This window comes from Toxorhynchites rutilus, chromosome 3 (assembly GCF_029784135.1).
Source record: "Toxorhynchites rutilus septentrionalis strain SRP chromosome 3, ASM2978413v1, whole genome shotgun sequence".
In the NCBI taxonomy this organism is placed as follows: Eukaryota; Metazoa; Arthropoda; class Insecta; order Diptera; family Culicidae; genus Toxorhynchites; species Toxorhynchites rutilus.
This window is the reverse complement of record NC_073746.1, coordinates 97271920-97294873: the sequence shown is the minus strand read 5'-3', so window position 1 is coordinate 97294873 and position 22954 is coordinate 97271920. Positions and strand designations below refer to the sequence as shown.

At 38.8% G+C, this 22954-nt stretch overlaps 2 protein-coding genes across 7 annotated transcripts in view; one reads left to right on the top strand and one right to left on the bottom strand.

Annotated features, from left to right (window-relative positions):
- Positions 1–22954, bottom strand: part of LOC129775319 (nocturnin) — a 77619-nt gene that overhangs the window by 49124 nt on the left and 5541 nt on the right. Inside the window, exons 1-2 of one of the 6 annotated variants that reach the window (XM_055779926.1) lie at positions 7046–7614; positions 741–1818 (exon numbers count right to left, since the gene is read on the bottom strand). The exons of 2 other annotated variants lie outside the window; for them this stretch is intronic. In XM_055779926.1, the coding sequence (XP_055635901.1) occupies positions 741–1159 (419 nt within the window). In that variant the 5' untranslated portion in view covers positions 1160–1818; positions 7046–7614. Of the gene's footprint in view, positions 1–740; positions 1819–7045; positions 7615–22954 lie in introns of those variants that run through there. 3 more of the 6 variants (XM_055779925.1, XM_055779927.1, XM_055779932.1) reach the window with 3 other exon arrangements.
- LOC129773328 (tigger transposable element-derived protein 2-like) lies at positions 15348–19885 on the top strand. The gene is made up of 3 exons (XM_055776930.1): positions 15348–16447; positions 16597–16986; positions 19798–19885. The coding sequence occupies exons 1-3, from the start codon at positions 15348–15350 to the stop codon at positions 19883–19885; spliced, it is 1578 nt and encodes a 525-aa protein (XP_055632905.1).

Sequence of the window (22954 nt, the reverse complement as noted above, 5' to 3'; positions counted from 1 at the left end):
TTGTGTTGGATTCTCTGGACCCAGTGTTAAAAGATAAGTTGAGGACAAAAATTGCAACCAAATGGGATTCCAATGAAATGATCGTTCAGAAATCTTAGTTGATTTGAGTAGCATTGGTGATATTGGTCATTATTACGTGGAACTTTACAACTGACTCAAAATATCACTTGTTATATTTACAAAGAGGAAATGGAATGTTTTTTATAGAATATTGTAGCTATTGAGGTTGTCTACCGAATGCAACATTTAGGAATTAAACTTGAAATTGTTTTGAGTAAAATTTTCTAAATAATTATTTCCACAGTTTTTTTTTCTTCATTAAAACACAAAGCTGTCGAAAGCCGCTTGGTCGGAATATGTACACACAAAATCGTGGTACAAATAGCGTACAGGGTGTCTTTCGACATATACTGTTAATATGGTCGTTCTTTTAGAAAATTTTGTTGGTACGAACTGCGTATTTCTAAATGTGTTTCAAAACAAACAAATGCAGGATTGTGAAATGTGTGTTAGAAAAAAATACCACGCAGTTCTCCAATTTCTCAAGCCACGTTAGCTACCCGATTCACACGATTAATCGTTGCAAAGGTGTCCAATCATCAAACCCTGTTTAGTGCCCTACACTGAGTTTATGTAAGTCACACCACTAACACACAATATTCCGAGCGCAACAAGTGTAGGTCAATTAGGTGCGCAGAGAGCAAATTGCACAGTGAGAGAAGCATCAAAACCCTAATTACCTGACTAAGTACATCAGCAGCTGCTTCGGTGGAATACGCTCGTTGTCCACATCCAAATCTTCTCCGTATCCACCCTCCATCTCGATCTTGCGAGCCGCAAGCCGACGGTTGGCGGTTGGTGGTGTTTTCAACGAGGCCTCGAAAATTGCAATTTTCTTGCGAAAATACTCGCGTGTCTGTTTATCGTTCTCGAATTTACTCAGGTCAACTTCATCGTCTCCATCGGCGGGTAAATCATCTGCATCGCACAACAGCTGACCAACTATGGTGTCACTTTGGTCCGAAGAGTCCTTGCGGCAGTTTCTCCGGTACGAACAGGGTGCTTCTTCGGAGATCATACGCGACACTTCACCTATCTTTTCGGCGTCTCCAAAGTGGCCACCAGTCAGCAGATCCATTACGGATGGACCGCTACTCATAACTGCACTTTTTCCTAATCTGAACCAAATTTTGTTCTACCAATTAAACCAGAAGAAAACAAATAACAACTTGTTCGCGCGTAACGCTTGACAGCCGGTCAAAATCCGCGAATATCTTATCCGTTTCAACTTTTACGTTGAACTGAACTCACCGAAACAAAACCAAAACACAATCCTGCGAACAGTACTCTCTGTTCTCGCGCGTCGTTTGTATGTTGGGAAGGGAAACACGAATCACGCTCTCCACTTACGCTCAAAAGTATCTTCGTCTGTTTCGCGCAAAAGTGGCGCACCAGAGCACGTGCGTTTCGATACTTTCAAAATGTCTTCAGCCGTCGGCTTAAGCCTGATTCTCGCGAATTGAAGCGTTGCCCCGAGCGCGCGCGCTCCAAAGTGCGCGAAATTGTTGTGCACGAGAGATCGAAAACGGGATTCGATGTCGGGAGGGACGGGGGACAGGATTGGATTGGTGCAGCCGCGGTGGTCGCTGCAGGCGCAACGGGGTAGCCCCCTACGTTGGCCGATTTACTTTCTCAAGATCAAGGCCGTTCGTGCGAGTCATTTGGGTCTAATGCGCGTCGATGCGGTCACTCACTCATGGCAGCCTTCGAGTTTTGCCAGCGAGATGGAATTCCTGCTACTAACGAGATAAATAAATTCTATGTTTTAGTTAGAGTGTTTTTTTCTCCTCTGTTACTACGTGTGCTTGTGGATGTGCTCAATCTGGATGGGCAGATTCGAGCAGGAAATACGAGTGATGATTTGCATTGGGTGAGCTATTTATCACGCGAAAGGAAGCTGCCGCGATTTAAGGAAGTGTGGCGTTACGATGTTGCTCTTGTTTTTTTTCCATCCGGCGATGGGATTTTGTCCGATTCATTTGCCACAACCTTTATTACTTGATTTATGTGCGGATGGGATCGTTTGAGCAAACAATATCCGGACGGTCATGTTTGAGGATCAGAACATATGAACAGAACAAGAACATTCAAAACAAGCGATGCGGAAGAATTGTTTGTTATCTTTGAGGTTTGTTCTTGTTGTCTCGAAAAAAAAAATCAAAACGAAAACAAAGACGACAAAAGGGTTCGCCTTTTTTGCATAATCATGCTGGTTCCGTTTTTTGGATTTGATGGGACTTGGGATTTACCGTATGAATCATATATGATTATGACATTATATTTAATCTATGCTTCTGATCATTAGCGATGGCCTTGTGTTGAGACAAGTCCGTAAAACAAAGGCGAATTACTTAACAAGTGAATAGGAGCTCAAAACAAGCAGTAAGGGCCTGGGGAATTAGCTTATTAGAAAAAGAATAGTCTTTCAAATTGAAAGAAGCCTACAAAGAAATTGTTTGAGTGAGTCGTTGGAAGCCGCATTGAATGAAGAATCTATTCAAACCTCGATTTAATCTGTTGAAAGTATTGAATGTATTGAAACATTATATCAACATTGGTGGAATAGGGGACAATGGGGTAAAACGACCACCCTAAGCATAGACTACAATCAAACACAATGTATACAAAACTGAAGCATTTCTTCATGTCTGCACCGTACTTTAGGATATTTTCCACAATCACGTTGATTTTCAGAAAGTTCCTCGAGCTCATAATTGTTATATGAAAAATCAAGGTATGAAAATGGTGCTACTAAAATCGTGCCGGATACGGTTGGCCATCACTAGGGGTAAGACGGCCACATGATATTCCTCTTGATTCTAGTCGTTCAGACGATTAATATTTCTAGCAAAAATGTACTACAGATCGAGGCCGTTGTTATATGAATCAAGCGTGACAAAAATGAGAGAAGATACTTCCCTGAATTACTTATAACGTGCTTAATGAGCAACCCTTGTGGAATCATCATAACCAAAAATTATTATATGTGGCATCTAAAAAAATAAAATTTAGCATGATTGCGCCTTAATGGGATTCCCAAATATAACATTCTCAATCTATTCGTCAATTAAGTACGTTCAAATAATATCGTTTATGGCAAATCATATTTTTTACAATAGGGGTCGTCTTACCCCCCGGTATGAGTCAAGCAAAAGTGCCTCAATAATTATGTGCAATGCTTAAATAACATACCGTTTTCTATATACTTTATATAGTTCTTTATACTTTTATCAAAAATTCATAACTTTTAAACCACTGAACCGATATAGATGATCGACATATCAGATTGAAGTCAATGAGCTAGCCCATATTGAACTTGTAGAAAAAAAATGGATTTCATTATCGTAGTTATTGATTGTAGTCGTTTATTTATTGTTCTCTTGGCTATGGACTAGCGGGCGCTATATTTTTTATATTTTTTCTTGAAAGCTGAGGATTTTTTACATAACATATCTCAATATCAGAGATACTATTTTTTTCGTTTTTGATATATGATTTTTCGAAGTTAACCGGTGGTTCGAGAATATTTTTCCCCCTTTTAATGAAAAATAACTTTTTGGCAAAAAATCATAACATTTGAACTACTGAACCGATTTAGAAGATCTACATAATAAATTGAAGCCAATGAGCTAACCTTCCTTGAAAAAATATCACTTGCGGGAAGCTTGGGTTCTAGTCGCATAGGTCTAGTCTAGTCACATAGGAATATGGAACGAAGACTTCAAACATTTTAAATTTGAAAAATAATAACTTTAAAACAAAAAAATTATAACTCTCTGGTTTAAAATACATAATATAAAAAACCTCAGCTTTCCACAGAAAAAAATATAAAAAATATAGCGCCCCCTATCTTTAACCGCGCAAACTATGAAAAACTATTTCAACCAATAATTACAGAAAAGAACATCAAAATTTTTCACAAAAGTAATATTTGTTCAAAGAAAACTAACCCATAAGCTTCAATTTGATATGTTGATCTTCTGAATCTGTCCAGTAGTTCAAAAGTTATGAATGTTTGTAGTTGAAAAAAGGAGGGAAAATTGTTTTTTCGAACCATCGGTTAAGTTTGAAAAATATAACTCAAAAACGTAAAAAAGCATCTCGGATATCGAGATACGTTATGTAAAAAATCCTCAGCTTTCAGTAAAAAATATAAACAAATATAGCGCCCTCTAGTCCAAAGCCATGAAAATAATAAAAAAAACCTACAATCAATAATTACAAAAAAAAAATCTCTGCATTTTTCCTGCAGGTTCAATATTTTTTAATAAAAGGCTAGCTCATTGATTTCAATTTGATATGTCGATCATCTAAATCGGTTCAGTGGTTCAAAAGTTATGAGTTTTAAAAAAAGTCATTTTTGTGAAAAAGTAAAAAAAAAGATTTTTCGGACCTAAAATAGAAATGGGCACCCTAATAAAAAAAATACGGGTCTAATGTTTTGCGATAAAGAACAAAATTACCACTTTTCACGAAAATCTGAGTACCACTCGCTTTGGCATGGAATGGCTGATATATTGGGGGTTGGGAATAAAGAAATCCAGTATTTTTACGTGAAATTCAAAACCTTATTTAAGATGTTTCGAATTGTCCAACTTGGGTTAAATAGTACCAGTTTGTTGTTATTTTTTTTTTGTTGCCATTTTTTTTATCCCATTTATTTATTTAAGGCTCACTAGCATTTTAGCTGTAACAGAGCCGAATTTTCATCGTGTACATGTCACATGGTTATCATATATCTATAATTAGCACATTACACAGTTGCCATTCGCCAGTATTCCTTCTATACCATTACATATGGTACATTCACACAGTAGCCATTTAAGCGTAAGAGTATTCTTTCTGTTCTTCCTTTATCCAGTTGGACCACCGGACAGCGGAGACAGTTGAATGATCATTGTTGAGTTATTTATAGAACAGCAGCCCGATGTGTCTTGCAGAGCAGAGCAGTTGTATGGATGAATCGATCTTATTTCGACCGTGGATCGATCTCCATCGCTGATGATTGTTGCGTGGACGTAGCTATTCTGTAACAACACAAAGATGGTCAATGAGGGTCCTGAGTTTTGAACTCACGATCGATCGCTTACTAAGCGAACGCGCAACCAATGTGGCTACGGAGACCCCCGACTTTTTTTTTGCCATGTTAATGGTAGTTTCATAAAGCCTTTATCATAGGAGTCTTGGTCCTTATTGGCCAAAAACTTTAGTAATTAATTTTCACAATCATTCTCAGTTTCTTATCACTCAGAAAATTTTGGAATACGAGGAAAATGTGATAATCGCTTGGTGCCGGACTATATGGTGGGTGTCAAAAAGATTCTGATTATGAAAAGCTAGCATGTCCGAATAAAAACCTGAAATTATTGAGAACTAGAGCAGTGAGTCCAAAGCTTCTAAAAGGTGGATGGTTTTAATAGCTGTTATCCATGGTTATTATGGGAAGAAAGTAATGGATAAACCCCTAAGCCAAGGTGTGACGCGACCCGTGCAGTGAGATGAATGGTAGGTGGGGGTCTAAGCCCTGCCGTTAACGGAGCCTGTGGAGCACCAGGGCACCCTCCACATTATCGTCTGCTGCCCTTACTGCGTTAAGCCGGTCACTGATGCAGCGGACCTTCTCTGCCGCGAGATTCGTGGGACTTCAATGAATAATCCAAATAACAATAATAAACAATTTTCGGGTTCCGGCAGCCTCTCTCTGTCGGAAAAAAACCATAAAGATCGACTCTATGAGTGTAGAAGAGGATGAAGTACTGAGCGACGCACCTGCGGATGTCCAGTCCTGCTCCTCTTCCATTCTCAACACTGCGGCTCGCTGTGAGTCGCTAGAGGTTGAAAGTGACGAATGTAACGTCACTACAAGAACTGAATCTAAATTGGTAGATCCAGCCGAGTTCCATTCTTCGTGGAAGAAAAATCTCACCAAGGGTCAGAGAAGCAAGCTGAAGAACTTGGTCGCAGCTGGGATCCCTGCAAAGGAAGCTCGGCTGCAAGCACTGAGTCAGCACATGTCTGGGCCAACAAAACACAGATAACCAATGATAGGTACCAACTACATCATTTGAAGTAAGGACGATAATTCCCTAGTTCCAGTATCTGGGAGGTCAGATTAAACCACTATTGGACTGCACCCTGGTTAACTTGGTTCGATTAACGCGTTTTTTACACGAATTTTCGTTTTTTTTACGAGGTACATATTTCCCGCGTAAAAACCTGGATGTATATTTTTGTTGGTTCCGTTCTGCATGGAGCTGACATCAAACTGAGGGACTGTGAAATATTCATGATGACAGCTGTTAAAATTTTAGGGGTATCACACAAGGGCTAGAAATATTCAGTTTATATCGCATTAAGTTCTACATCACTCGTCACTCATCAGATGTAAAATGAGAATGGAATTGTCGTCTCAAGAAATAAATATTCTCAATTCAATTCCTATGAAAATGAATCACTTATTTAAAAAAAACATAAGTCGGCCGGTTCGACAGAAGAGTTCACATATGAAAATGGCATACACTTAATTTCAGGCATATAACACAGACGGATTTTTCGTTACACATGAACTATCAGCAAACGACGAAACATTATTTATTGAAGCACCAAAAAATGTTTTGTTCGTTCGTTGAATTTTTGGAATGTTCAATGAGAATAATCCCCGAATTAATTGCTAAAATTCGACTAAAATTATCCCATACAATCAAATCATTCTCTTTTGCCATAAAGACTAACCAATTTCCAGACTGTATATCATATTGAAACCGTTGTTTTACTTATGTTATATTTTTGTTTTTATACACTTTTTTAATAAAATGTTGACAAAGATAACTTGCTTCGCAGAAGTACTTGCCCTCACCATCACGTGTTTTCAAAAATTATCCATAAAATTCAGACAGATTTTCCAGCAAAAATAAACAACACTCGTATGAAGATCATCACTCGTATTATTCCATCTATTTTCAGCTACTATACATTCAATACATACTTCGTTGTCTTCGTTGTCTAATACCGTTCAACACGTTAGTCCTTTGGTCCAAAAGTGTCCCTTCACACAACACAACAATCAAAAACAGTTCGTCGATGACACAATTCTATTACGAAAACCCGGCACTATTTTTAACGATCCCAAACAACACCACACCTTTTCTCCGGAAACAAACTAGCACCACAAGTCTACTTCCTTATTTCTCCATCCGCAAACGCGTGCGGTGGTCCAACTTTACAGAAAGGAAACCGCGAACCGGCGAGCTGCTATTACAGCCCGAACTGATGATCGAAATGATAAACAACGCCCCGTGATCCTGCCCGGAGAGCTTTGTTGTGTTATTAACAAGTTTATTTTAAATAGCGTGCGAACGAAGCGGAAGAGTGGAGACAACACGCGCCTAACAAAGGAGCAATTCTATTCTGTATTCTCCGACCGATTTCAAAACACCCGATATACAACCGACATCAAACCAAACGACGCAAGCAGTATACCGTCAAGTTTGATATGAACGAAGCTGAAGGGAGAGAAAGAGTCCGGTTTGCCTTGCGATATCGATCTCGATCGAGCACTGAGCTGACACTAATTGGCAACCGAGAACGGGGCAATGATTTTATTCCAGAACCCGTCGGATCGACCACTGCAGGACGCAGCATGGGGGCGAAACGGCGGCTGGAAGGGCGCTGAAATACTACTTAACATGTGTTCTCACGGACTGCCCATTCGGGTAGCAATCGATCTCACCACCTCTAAGAGTTCTGGATGGATATCTCGATCTCGTGAGTTCCCAATCAAGTGGGCTGATTTCAGAGCTCGCATTAGATATATGACTGTAATTCAGTTTTTTTTTGTGTATAACGATTGAGTCATCATTGTGGACGCAAGTAGCATAACAAGTGACCAAATCATATAAACACTGAACATCAACGAGCTCCAAATCAATAACACACATCGGCGGTGTGTTGGTTTTTCCGATGGCATACTTCATCCAAAGCACCGTTCGCTCACTCCTGCCGCGGGCAGAGGCGATATCCAGTTTGACCACACTACCTGAGGTACCCCGCGACCAGGACGAGCCCCTTCATGTGTTCCGCAGAAACGTCACGATTGACGATTAAAGCCACTCTGTTGTGCTCTCTGCGCACGATGTGTATTCGACAGTCGTACGGGTGCTCAACTAGCCGGCGTTTTACCTGCCTCATTTGCATATCCAGAGCGATATACACTATTGCGCGTTATAATTCAATATATTAAATAATAATAATAATCCATTAATGGTAAATTTTGATGTCATAATCATGCTACTTAATTTTATCATCAGATTACATAAAAAGAGGTACAAATTCAAAAGATCGAAGAATGCCAAAACCTAAACCAACGTTTGACCAAACGATTCGTTATGGTCTTAAGCCGGGTTCAGACGGTGCGAGTAAGCATACGAGTCGGTCTAGTCAGTTACTGCAGTGCAGCTACTCACACCGTGTGAACACATCATGCCAGTTATTGTCATGTGTGATCCGGCGTGCGAGCTACTTCAAAGTTTTTTGAATTTACTCGCACTTGCATGCTTCACAACGTCAAAAACAGAATTTAGCGTTCGAATCAGTGATGCCAAATGTAATGAAATGTCTCTATTTTTAAGATATTTGAAAATATGTGAAGATATTTATAGACTTGAAAATTATTGGAAAAACAAATAAAACCCTCATAGTTTCTAAACGAAATAATTGTTATTTCGTTTTGCACGCTGGCGGGGCACGCTTTCTTTTTGAGATAGTTTTCTTGAGAATCTCTAATATAGAATCATTATCAGATCACAACTTACAAAAAAAAGTATTGTTCTAAGAAACAGAATACATATTCGATTTAAAAAAGTACATTTTCATTCATTATTAAAATTTTTGAAGCGTATTTATTGCACCTGCAAATCGACTATCATTTTCATTTCACAAAATAAATAAAATTAAAAAAAAAAATCTTTTAGACTACCATTTATAACATCACATCCTTTCGGAATTATCTGAGCTATGGATGTTTTCGAGATTCTAAAAAATATCGACAACAATCCCAACGATATTCCAAAACAAAGGCACATCAATGTCATTTCTAATTTAACTCTTGCAGGTACAGCATCCCTCATGACTGTATCTTGGCGTTGTATTCGTGGAGCAATTAAATCCAACAGTTTTTTCACTTGTTCAGGTGTTATTATCAACACTGCTCTGTAATCTCGGGGATCCTCATCGTAGAGTTCCTTCAATATTGTATTTGTTGCTCCTTTTCTTTGCATCTAATTCCTGGCCCGAATCCTTTTCTCTTTCTGCTTTTTCGGATAGTACCTTCAGTTCAAAGAAATTCAGCACAAAGTATGTATTTTTAAACACGATCAGCGTTTGTTTTGCTATAAAATTGTGTGATGATACATTCAACTGAAAACCTAAGATGAAAACTGCCAATAAAGAAGTCGATTTTGGACCAATCATTTGACAAATTCGGACCTGATTGCTGTTTCTGACTATTTGATGGACATTTGAAAAGTCGCCTGGCATCCCTGGTAAACCCGTGCCGTAGTATCTAGTTTCTCGCCAGCAGCTCACACTGTGTGAACGGACAAGGCGAGTCAACCAATTGTCAAGCGAGTCCACCGGGTCAGTAGCTGCTCATTGTCAAGTCAGCTACTAGCAACGTATAAATGGGCCTTTAGTCTGAGAGAATATCTGTCAATATACGAGTCGATTTGAGACCAATTATATGTCAAACTTGGACCTGAAGCTGATTCCCGTTAACGGCATCGACGGATCGTCTTACATTTAGGCAGGGGATAGTAACTTCAAGCAAAAAAGTGGGACCAATTCGAGATTGCTTTTATGTAAACAGTGAACTTTTTTTACACTCTAAAAATTGCACCGACTTGCACTTGCACTTGACAACTGAATGATATTGTCAATTTGTGGAAGATGCCTCAAAACAGCTGGGAATTAATATTGTTTATATATACAGTAAGTTACATTTAATGCGACGTTTAGACAATTGGACAGACCTGTAATGTGACACGTTTAATTGGACATTTTAAAGCGTCTGGCGCCACATTAAAGTTGCCACCAGACGCTGACACTGTACCACTCACATCGCCAATGTTCAATTACAGGCCAAAATCGCTTCCAAAGCGACACTGAGTGGTTCCTCGGCATAAGCAACGATCACACATTTATTTTCCACTTGCAACAGTATTCACGATGATTGGATGGATGAATATACGACTTATACATGCATCTAGTACGCAAAATTTATATAGAAATGGTTAATTAGAGTTCAGTACTACATGTATCAAGTAAACAAATAACACGAAGTAAAAAATTTCATTCATATTTTAACAATTTAAAACTGCCTTCGGGCCTGCCCAGCAAACATTAAATCTTTTAAAAAATCGAGGGGTTGTATCCAAGACACACCCGCTTAGAACGTAGCAATTTTTTTTCTTTTGAAATTTGATGGTATATCATTTCGTATATTATTTGCGAATACGTCGAAATTTCATAAATAACTCTTTAGTAAAAAGTTCCGGGACGACCTTGAAAAGGTTTTATGGCTTGCGTAGTTTTGTAGAATCATTTCGAGAAGCTACAATCTTATTTTTTGGCTTTGCGAGAAGAATGCACTAATTGGTCATATGTCGCAATTTGTTTCTTTATGTTATATCAATGCACGCATTGCACTGAATATTAACGAGAGGCATCTTCCGTGCATCGCCAACAAAGACGAATGAACTCTCTGAGTTTCAAGTTTCTATAATTTAAAAGAAGAAGAAGTGCATCGCCATTCAACAAGCACCAAACACGTGTCTAACAGATGCAAAAATAGTTATTAACGTTAACTTTATTTCATAAAAACGTGACCTGTTTTCTGATTTGGCACCCTCAATGTAAGACGTAGACCTACGTCAAAAATCTGAAAATTGGAGGAGATATACATACATCCAAGACACATTACTTGTATGATGTGTGTAACTGGCATACGCATATGAAATTGAAGACCATATACATGTATATGGGGTATATGATGTAATATAAACGATAATTATACTGTTTAATTTTTTCTAGGATGTATGTATAGTGCTTTCCATTTCGGGCTTCCGAAAGTATACAGCACTGCGCTGACAACCGTTTGACATAGCTGTCAACCAAAGCGTCATATCGTTAGTTGAATGTCTGCCATTTTACAATATGGATCGTTTTAGCATCGCACAACGTGTTAATGTTGTTAAATTATACTATAAAAATGATGAAAAACCGGCAAATGTTTTTCGAGCGTTACGGAAGGATTTTGGTCGTCATGGACGGCCTACAGAGCACACAATCGCTCATGTAGTGCGTAAATTCGAACAAACTGGATCCGTAGCGGATATTGTGAAACCTGTGCATCATCGTAATGTGCGTTCGGCCGAAAATATTGCTGCTGTTGCTGCCAATGTGGAGGATGACCCGAATGTTTCGATTCCACGGCGTGCTCTGCAATTGGGCTTGTCAAACACATCATTGTGGAGAATTTTGCATTTGGACTTGCACCTACATCCATATAAAGTCCAACTGGTACAAAAATTAGAGCGTGGTGACCATGGAATGCGTCGGGTGTGTTTTATTTCAAGTTAATGCGTTCTAAGTGTGTTTTATTTCAATTTACTTTCGGAATTTAAAGTTGGAAAACCCTGTTGTTGAAATTACTAAAAATTTTAAGTTTTTTAACAATTTTCTCCAAAGAGAAATTTTGATCATGGTTTGTCCAGTTTTAGAAATCACCATTTTAAAATTAAGAAATTCGAATTTTCAAGTATATGTTGCATTTCTCATTGCTTGAGTTTACTGTCATCATATTGATCCATTAATTATTTAGGCATTCTTCATAATATTGCCTTTTCTTGGGCATTTTAATAGTGTTCACCTCATGTTTACAGTATTTGTAAGTGTTATAATCCAGAAAAGGTCTGAATAGGTGCGAAATAATCGTCTGGTGATCGAATAAAAGTTAGCTCGAATGACGGGCGCATTAATAGATGGCGTATTTTATAATCCTTTAAAACATGTGATTCCGTAAAAATATACTATAAAACTACTGCAAATCATGAAAAAGAGAAATTTATTTATATGTTTCGAAACATTCGAATACCTGATTTGACAAATGTGTGCTGAATCAGAGCATTCAAAAAAGTGGACAAATCATGATCATATTTTCGACTGGACAAACCAAAATCACTTACCTTATTTGTTTTGAAACTTTCGAATATCTGATTTGACACAGGTGCGCTGAATTAGAGCATTCAAAAAAGTGGACAAACCATGATCATATTTTCGACTGGACAAACCAAAATCATTTACCTTAGCCTTATCAACCAGCCTTCATCGATTCTTATAACGCTCCTGTAGGACCTTCCAATACAGATATATTTTTGTTTGAATGGAAAATGTCCCCTTCGTCTTTGATGATTAACAGTCCAATAAATAATGATCGCATCGCAAAATCGAAAGGCACTTTTATGAATTCGATGCATAAAAAATTTAATATTTTTTTCGTTAATGTACCAAATTACTCTTGCACAGAATTTATTGGTGGAATTTGTTTATTGTTTTCAAAAGATTCCCGCAAAAGCGAAAGATGTAAAAAGGTAACAAACAAATACCGGAATTATAAATAAAATAAAACGCTACGAAAAATTTTATGCCATTTATAGATTGATCAAAATATTATTCAAATAATTACCGCACATTTTTCTTGCATTGGTGTATTCGCTGGAATTACATAATTTCTAGCAAACTAAATGGTGTAATGATTCGTGAATCAATTGTGGGTTTGACAACCTACTGACTATTCGAGAACTTATAACACCTTCAAATATAAGTTGCGCAAATAAACATTTTTGAAGAAATTTATCCAATACATTTTGGCACTAACAACTATCTATCGATTTTATTGAACGGAAGTAATAGAAGAGTATTTTTTGTGCAATTCAGTTATTTTATTCGAATTTTTGAAACTATAATTGAATAGTTCTCATGATATAAAAAAAAACTGAGCAATTTATGTATTTGTGGACAGTTAAATTGTATGCATTTTTCGCAGTCGTCTTCCTTGGCTCCAGGCTTCGGTCAAACTCCTGTTCAGCAAGACTAGAGCAAAGACACATATTGTGGTTGATTGGACACCCGAAGGCTTGTAGGGCTTCCAACCATAGCGGGGAACCATTGCCGGCATTGCGTAGGGATCGTTTATTTTTTGTTTCCTCTGATACCGAAACCAGTTCCCAGAGAGCAACTGTATACAGTTCACTTCATGTGACCTTTGCTAGCGGTTAACGTGACACACGATGTACCGGCAATGATTATCCCAAACGATTGCACTTGCCATAATGGAAGTTCGCGGGTCAATAAGGAAAGTTGTTTTAGAGGCATATCGCAGCCTTCATCTAGTGTTAAATGTGCACATGTGGAATTCCGTCTAACCAAATTGATTAATGATGATAGTTCTATTAACAATTTGTATACGAGAGCTTATTAATTAGAATTAAATTACAGGAACAAATTATGTCAAGAGGGTTTTAATTTAATTTCAAAGTGCCCCCGGAAGACTGCATAGTAAAAATGAGTTCCAATTTCCCAAAAAAGTCCAACGTTTGGCAAGCAACCTATACGGGCGGGCGGAAAAAACTCTCTGAGGACCCTGTACATTGAACTTTGAGATATTTTCTATGCTTTGTTCAGCTTACGACCAGATGTTGCCGAACTCCCTCTAATTCACTCCCATCCAACGTTTAATCACGCTCAAATTGTTTTATAACCTTTGTTGGGTCGCACATTAACATTTACATTACTTTTTCAAGGTACAGTAGACAAAGCGCCGACTCACTTCGAACTGTTGGACAATTTGGAAATTGTCACACGATTGGAGCTTTTGCGAATGCAATTTAAAAATGACTTTTCGCAAGGCAAGGATACCAACTATAATTTTCAAAAATCAGGAAGAATGAAAATAAAAATCAGAAGAAATCAGGATAGCTCAAATTGGGTTGTTTGGAAAGTCAATGTCGATTTTTGGAAAAAAAAAGCATAATTTTCAATCAAAGCATTATAATACAATTTTATATCCACAGCTTTGAATGTTTGTAGAACATGTTTGTTTCCTCGTCGAAAACTGTTGTGAGCCATACTTGTAAGATGACAGGTTGGTTGGTAGTAGCTCATAACACAGAATTCATTACAAATCGCACCAGAAACAGTTTTATACATGTGTGGATCGGAGAGCTATTATGACAGTTCTCAATTCCCAACTATGAAAACTTTGCCAAGAAAACTAGTACAAGGTGCGGCAGCATAACTTCCTTTTTTTTTAAATGCGTGCCACTCAGTTAGTTGATGCCATAGCGGAGCAGTTAGTTGATGCCAACATAACACCTGCTATGCTAACAAGAGTCATGACAAACGACAGAAATCGGTTTACGCAATGTATGGAGAATGGAGGACGTCACCTAACAGATTTGATCTTCAAAACAATGTAAATAAAAACATTAGACTTGTACCTATATTAAAAAAAAATAATAAATATTTTGCGATGCATACAATAGTTTTTATTGAGTTTTGAAAAAAGGAAGTTATGCTGCCGCAACCTGTATATTTTACGGATAATTTTAATTCTGAAAAAGTAAAAAGTACAAAAATCAGCAAAAATCAGGTTCATTCCAGAAAAATCAGGCAAAATTGAGTGTTTGTCAGAATTTTAGGGAACGTGCTTAAATGTCTGGGGAATCCTGAAAAATCAGGAAGGTTGGCATCTCTGCTTCCAGGTCTGCTGCGGAACGTAAACAAGTGGAATCGCGTAGCTGTCAAATGGGTGCACATAAAACTTACAATAATATGTTTTCTGTAGAAATAACTTTTGTTAATGACACCTATTCTAGGACACTGAAGTTGTCTTCATAAGTTGATTTGTATCGACACTGAAGTTGTCGGTACAAATCTCCGGGTTCGGGTTGTTCTTAATACAGTCGAATTTCACTCGTTGCACTAAGCTCTTAGCCCAATTTGTGAACGACTTTCACTCGTTGGGCTGAACTGTCAAAGTCGAAAATCGATCGAGGGTCACACCGATTGTTTGTTGTTATGGGAAACGCAGAAAAGTTTTCACACCACTGACGTTTATTTCATTCGTGGTTGAGCTTCGTTCTAGGTTGGATTAATTGGTAAGTTCTTAATGAAGTTTGATATTAAAATTAGCGTAGATTTAATATACGTTCATTTCGATCGCCAGGCTCAAAATGGATGGTTTGCAAGGATCCAGTACGAACGTTAACCGGAAACGGAGGAGCAATTTCCTGACGCTGGTGGAGAAGGTTCGCATAATTGAAGATTTTGAAGCAGGATGTGGTACGCATGACTTTCTTGGGAAGAAGTACGGCGTAGGATCTTCTACGGTCACGAGAATAATCCAAAAGAAAGAAGCAATTCGTGAGGCGGTGGACAAGTTCAAGGAATATGGTGTAAATAATCGAAAAACATTGAAAGAGCAGACGTTCCCTTTGCTGGAAGAGGCTCTTTACATCTGGATTTTACAGCAGCGGCAGTCCAACATTTTGTTGACAGTGGATATTCTTAAAGCAAAGGCGGAGCTGCTGTTTAAGATGTTCCAGGACCGGGGGCTCTATGCGGTTCACGGTTTTTCTGCTTCGGATGGCTGGATGCATCGTTTTAAGCAGCGGTTTGGATTGCGCGTGAAAGCCGTAACAGGAGAAAAGGCATCGGTAAACGTTGAAGCGTACCTAAATTTCAAGAAGGTTCTACAGAAGAAGATTCAGGAAATGCAGCTATCACTATCCCAAGTCTTTAATGCAGATGAATCTACCTTGTTCATCAAGCTCCTAGCCACACGCTCTGTCGTTACCTGTGATGAGACCGTGGCAAGCGGACGGAAGCAAAACAAGACAAGGTATACGTTTATGCCTTGCTCCAACATAGATGGTTCCCTAAAGCTTCCGTTGTATTTCATTTGCACTGCTGCAAAACCACGAGGAATCAACATCGAAGAACTTCCCGTTTCATATAATCATTCCAAAAAGGCTTGGATGACCAGACTGTTGTTCCGTCAATGGTTCCACGAAGAGTTTGTCCCCGCTGTTCGAAAATTTTCGGCCGAGAGAGGATTGGAGCCAAAGGCATTGCTGGTTCTTGATAATTGCACCAGTCATTATGACGTTGACGAATCTCTACAGAGTGACGATGGACTGATTCAAGTGATCTACCTCCCACCAAATGTAACTGCTGAATGCCAGCCGATGGACCAATCGGTCATCAATGCAATCAAGCGAAAGTATAAAAGAAAACTGATGCTCGCATGCATTCTGGAAAACGAACACTTAAGGTAAATTTCCAAATATTAAACATTAAATTTTTGTAATTAATTCCAAATATAAACACAAAACTATGCGCACGATAGTTTTTCGTCTGTGCTTTTTCAAAATTTAAATTCAAATTCTAATTGAGGTTTTATTTATGTACTTTCCTCTTTAGTTTCGAAGAACGATTGAAGAAGATTAATCTTCAACAGTGTATTTCGTGGTTGGCAACCTCTTGGGAGGAGATATCTGACAAAACTATACGTAATTCGTGGAAGAAATTGATCGATGGTTTGCCGGAGGATGCTGTTAATGTAGACTCGAAAGCGGCCGATGATGACTTCAAAGCGCTTGTGTCCAGGATTGACAGTTTGGCAGGAACAAAAACATCTGAGCAAGATATTGATCTGTGGATCAAAGATCAGGTGTATGATGGTGATCATAATCCAGATTGGGTAACCAGTGAAGTGTTCTCTGATGACGAGATTTTGTCATCAGTTCTCAAGAAAGATCAACCTGAAATGCAAGAAGAATGGTTGGTAGACACAGAAGATGGAAGTAATTCGTTTGATACTTCCATTACTAGTACCGGAGAAGTAGATCAAATTATTTCTGACTATTTCATCTTTCTTCCAACTTATGCTGGTTAGTACCGACCATCTAGCTGATCCGTTATATAAAACAGTGTTCATGGTTAACACATCTGGATTTGCATTATTTATAATACCACAATTGCACAATGTGACCTAATAGTATTGCGGGGCATTGGTTAGCTTGATAACCCCCCTACTCGTAGATGTGCATGTTTACTTACAGGCGAAAGTGCTGATATGGCGAACTGATAGCGTTGCAATCGTTTTACCGGTTTCAGCTGCTTTCATGGAGTGACCACTAGTGATAACATGCTTGTGTGCGTTACTAGAATCGAGACATATCCCGCGTCCCTGTCAATGAATCGATGTCGGTTTTTGGACTTCCTGATAACTTGTTATCTAAATTTGTAGTAGTGGACTTTGAATCGTGGAATTTACGCCACTGACCGGGGAATTGTAAAAGTGAATGTAAACATTCACGATTTCAAACCAAGCATCGCTGCTGGTTTAACATCGAACGTTGTCTCTAGATGAGTAGAGATGGACAAAGTTGTTTATTATGAACGCAAAATGTTTGCATAAATTGCGCTCACTTATCGTTGGAGATTACCGGCTAGTGTAATCTTCACACAAACACGAGCAGGGTGTGAAGTACCAAGCAATTCTGGAGATAAGTCTCATTACGTCTGAGTTGATTGAGAGTAACAAAAAAAAAATCAAGTAGATTTAAAAAAATGCATGCATGTAATTGTATCCGGAAATCACTAAATTGTCCCTCAGCTTTTATCTTCCCGAATGCGTTTATTACATTCCCATCAAGCTGCTCGGATCAACTATTTTTTTCTCTGAACAATCTGATGTACATGTTATATTGTAGTAGTAACACTTCAATGAATTGCTACCGGTCCAACAGCTGCAGATGTTGGGAAGACCAGCCGAGGAAGCTTGCATCAATTTGCATTTCAAAACCATTCAGAAGCTATTGACTTGCAGTCAATTGCCCCTACCTTTTACCTTTCATTTGACATTTGATTGGTGTTACAGAGACTCCTTCTGACGTCTATTTGATCATCGTTCGATTATTGTAGTAGTGAAAACCTTTCATTACAAACTACACGTGGTGAAGTATCAAACAAAGATTTTTTTTGTATTTTTTTTTGTAGGTGAGAATAATTATATCCAACTTCAGATGCTAAATAGCGATTTAAGTGGCTTGACATTGCTCTCAGTCAAATTCGCTTTGTAATGGTGGAAGTGATTCATGAGAATTGATTCAATTGAAGCTGTTTTGGAAATTAATTCATATAATCAGGCTTTTATAAGAAGCGTATGGATCCTGAGTATCGTAACTGTAACATAACAACTGATCTTCATGACATCCATGCAACCAATGCTACCACACTATTAACATACAGAGACTCATTCAATAGGAGAAGCGCAAATATAGACAACACGATTACGTTGATCGATTGGTCGGCGGAGAGAGGTGCGAAACACGTTTTTGTTGGGCTGCTGTATTCTACCCAGACAGTTTGTTCCCAGGATACTTCCTGCACATCGCTGATAGGCAATCATTCACTAACAACCTCGGATGGTGATATATTATACATGACGGGAAATGTGGCATCAATTGCATGATAATTGAGACTTTTACAGCCCTATTGGTATGATGATTACCCGCTGAAAGCACGCTCTTTGTTGGCTGGATATGGTAACGATATTGGCGCCTGATGATATATTACAATGGTTTGGAGGGACGCTATCAGTAGATGGAACAAGGCATGGGGTAGTTCAGTGTGGTATGTGATGTCTATTATCTGGCTCCTATAGGAGCACGAAAGATCAACAACACTTGAGGAAGACTTTCACTCACTTGGCGTTATGGATCATCAAGTTTGTCAAGGCTGAATGACACATCTCACATCGGACTACAATGGGGAGGACTTCTTCTTCTTCTTCTTCAATGGCACTAACGTTCCTAGAGGAACTTCGCCGTCTCAACGTAGTATTACTTGCGTCATTTTTATTAGTACTTAGTTGAGATTTCTATGCCAAATAACACGCCTTGAATGCATTCTGAGTGGCAAGCTCTAGAATACGCGTGATCACAGTGCAAGTCGGAGGAAATTTCTTTGACGAAAAATTCCCCCGACCAGAACGGGAATTGAACCCGAACCCCCGGCATGTTAGTTATGACGCTAACCACTCGGCCACGGGAGCACACGAGGGGGAGGACATGTTGCTAGAATATCGAACATAGTTTCTGTAGAATTATGTTCACTTTGCTTCCGATGTGAGAGGAACATAATGAGCGATGAGATTGAATCAAGATTTTGAGAATCAAGTGATGAAGTCATTGACCCGGTGAGATAGAGAACTGCTGAATATCATATTCAATCGCTCGAGAATCCTAACATCAGTGTCTATAATAAAAATTGATATCAAATAATATGCTTAATTAGATAAACATCCAACAACATTGTAGCGCGCTTTATTGGGAAGTTATGGCATTGATTATATCACGTTTGGATGATAACAAGAATTATTGTTATCATTATTCATTCATTCATTCTCCTTTTAACTATACAACAGAGACCATATAGATTTTCACTTATTAAATTCACACTGTCCACGGAAAAAAAATAACATCGTATGCCACGCCCATCGGGAACCACCAGCGAAGCAAAGAACAACAACAAACGCGCTCTCTAGAAAAGCAAGGCGCACTGACCGAAAAACACCGAGATGAATGACCTTCTGGTTAAAGACACTTAAAACACAAGAAATGGACTGAACCGAAACGACAACATCGGAGGAAAACAGCAGCAGCAGCAGCAGCAGAGGATGAAGCAACCGAATAGCAACATGTAGAAGAAGTGTAGAAGGGGGTTACATTTCCGCCATCTTTTCCTCTACATTTCTAATTCTGAAAGACTCATCAGCCTTTCTCAAGGTTTCCACGAGAACTCCATCTGCTCAGAAAATCGGTAAAAAGTACAATCCGCCTTGCGGTTTTTGTACTCATACTGAACTAGAGATGTGCCATCCGCTCATGAGCGAAGAATCGACTCTTTGAAGTGAGTTGACGCGGAACAGCTCGCAAAAAAAATCAAACAGCTCTTCAGCTCACTTTGATGATGATGAAGGAGAGAAAAGAGCTGTAGAATTGAAGAGAGTGTGTGAGCTGTAAGATTCAAATGAACTGACCGTCTCTCGCTCTTCGTGTTAAGACATCAGTTTAGTTTCATTTGTCCCTCGTCTTTTCAACTGTTATATTCGCGTTGACGGCATTGAGCTTTGTTTACCAGTTTAGGGGGCGCCAAAAATAATAATTGGCTCTCAGGCAGAATGAACACGTTTTTAAAATTCAAATTATTAATGAAAATTAACTTCTGTGTATCGAATGAGTATTCTATTTCAATGAAAAACACTTTGTTTGCAGGCGGTGCAAAAATCTCATAAGATTTTTTTTTTTTTTGAAGAAAACTTTCTATTGTAATGTAAAGCCTCAGTAAAAATGTCGGAAATGTTGTACTCGCCGAGTCTGTTGTAAATAATAGTCTGGAATACGTGTTTCAAGTAATTAATAATATGGTGTGAAAAATTTAATTTGAATTTTAACATTTTCAAACTGGCTTCGTGGCTATCGAGTTTGGGACCCAAATTGAAAGTCGGCTCTGACAACTGAGCTGAAGAACTGTTCATAAAGAACAGCTCATTTAGATGAGCTGATATGATCAGAGCTGTTCATCATGATGAGCTGATTTGCACACCTCTATACTGAACACTCACAGAATACAGACGTATTTCAATACACTCTTGTCGGATAACCTCTAAGAGGTTATGGGCCTATACAGTGGCGTTGTGGGACCGGGTAACACCCCGCCCCGTGTGTATTGGGTGTCATCCCTCCAATCAAACGTTGTTATCAAGTCTTTGTTCTCGCTTTCTATTAAAAAATCAAATTTTCCGAGCAATAAATCAAAAAAATCTTCACGCGTCTCAACTAAAAACCAGAAAATTGTGTGAACACACCTTTAGAAAGAGATGACCCTGTGGGGATCAGTAGGTTGATGAGTTGATCCACATAAATTCAAAAAGCGGTCTACACGCCCGATGAGTACGTTTTTTTTGTTTTGTTATCGGATTGTCCATGGCTTGGACTAACGGCGAGGAGAAGGCACTAGCAACGATTCAACTTACTTCAAAGTATCATCCGGAGCAAGACCACGAACGAAAGGACATGGGCAGCGTTGAAGGAACATCATAACAAAGCGTCGCTTGGACAAAAGGTTATCCTTTTGAAGCATATAACAAATCAGAATTATCAAGTGGGAAAAGGTATGAAAGAGTATCTGGACGAAATTCTGAAGATTTACGTTAGGTTGGAGCGTTCCGATTTCAAGATACCCATATGAAGGTTGCACTCATTATACGGGGTACATCATTCAATCCCTTGACGGCCGCTCTAGAAGTTCGTATTGAAGATGAACTAATAATCGAGATGGTGAAGATCAAACTCATTGACGAAACAGAAGAAGAAGAAGAAAAGGTGTGAATCTGAAAAGAATAGGCTTTGAAGATGGTTAGCCGAGGTAAGCAGAGCAATCAGTTGTTCTGCTACCTCTTCGGAAAACAGGGACTTCGTGGAAAGGACTTTAGGAAGTAAGGAAGTTAAAGAAGTAGAGGTCAAGAACGACAGGGAAAAGTCTTTCATGTTCATTGTTCGGAACCAAAATGATATCTCGAATTCGTGGGTGAACGTTTGGATTGTTTTTTGTCTCCGTTTATTTCGATTGATGATGGAAAAGTGAAAGTGAAAGGAAAGACTGAAAGCTATAGCGAGATAGGTGCCAATCAGGAATAATCTGTCTGATAAAAATTATAATCCTGATCGGTGACGCATACCAAATTTCCTTGGGCTCCAGAATAGCTTTATCAAGGTGTTGAAGTCTGCGTCTAGTTAGAACTCCGCAGTTACAGAGCAAATGTTCCGAGGTTTCGCTTTCGGCATTACAAAAGCGACAAATATCATCTTGTGCTAAACCTATGTTTTTAAGATGGTATTTACTCGGACAGTGTCCTGTTACAAGACCAGTGAATGTGCTGAGGTTTTTCTTACTAAGGCTTAACAGCTGTTGAGTAATTTTAATACTCGGAGTAATACATTTTTTCGCCTGTTTAAGTTTTGCAGCCATCCAATTGGCTGTCACTTCCCGGTCTTCCCATTTATTCAGCACACTTTTCAACACACAGTCAGAAAGTCTATAGAATGGTTCTGGACCAGTGAATGGTGAGTTTGAGAAGTTCCTGGCAAGTTCATCTGCCGATCATTGATCTCTCTACCGCAATGGCTAGGAATCCAGTACAATTGTACCGAACTTATCTGACTTAATTGCCGTAAAAGGGAAATGCATTCCCAGACAATTTTTGAGGAGCATTCAAAAATATTTAGAGCTTTAAGTGCCGCTTGACTGTCTGAGAATATGCAGTTATTTCTGCCTGAAAAACTGTTGGCCTGTTTCCTATAGCCACAGAGATTTTTGTTCTGGGACCATACACTCCGGCACCTGTTCTGATTCCCATTTTCGACCCATCAGTGTAGAACATGATTGAACCATTACGAACGTTGGGGCCAACCTTCATCCCATACTGAACGAGAGTGTTCGATCACTCTGTATGGAATGTCATAATTAGTCCTTGGTTCCATCCAATCACTGTACATCTCTGAGGCTGGTCCAATGGATAAGACATTCAGTAAGTAAGTAACCAGTTTTGTCCCCGTCTAGTATTTTTTTCCATCTTTTAAGCTTTAGAGCGCTTTTTTAGCCTCTAGCTGAACATATTGGTTCAAAGGTACCTAGGATAGCCTCCAATGCCTTTGAAGGAGTGCTTCGCATTGCTCCAGTAATTGCAACGCATGCTAGTCGTTGGAGTTTG

Excerpts from the sequence above, each read along its gene's own strand:
- LOC129773328 (XM_055776930.1), top strand. The coding sequence starts at position 15,348 with ATGGATGGTTTGCAAGGATCCAGTACGAACGTTAACCGGAAACGGAGG. Across the intron at positions 16,448-16,596 it reads CTGGAAAACGAACACTTAAG|TTTCGAAGAACGATTGAAGA; the intron begins GTAAATTTCCAA and ends TTTCCTCTTTAG. Across the intron at positions 16,987-19,797 it reads ACAGAAGATGGAAGTAATTC|AAATGGACTGAACCGAAACG; the intron begins GTTTGATACTTC and ends TTAAAACACAAG.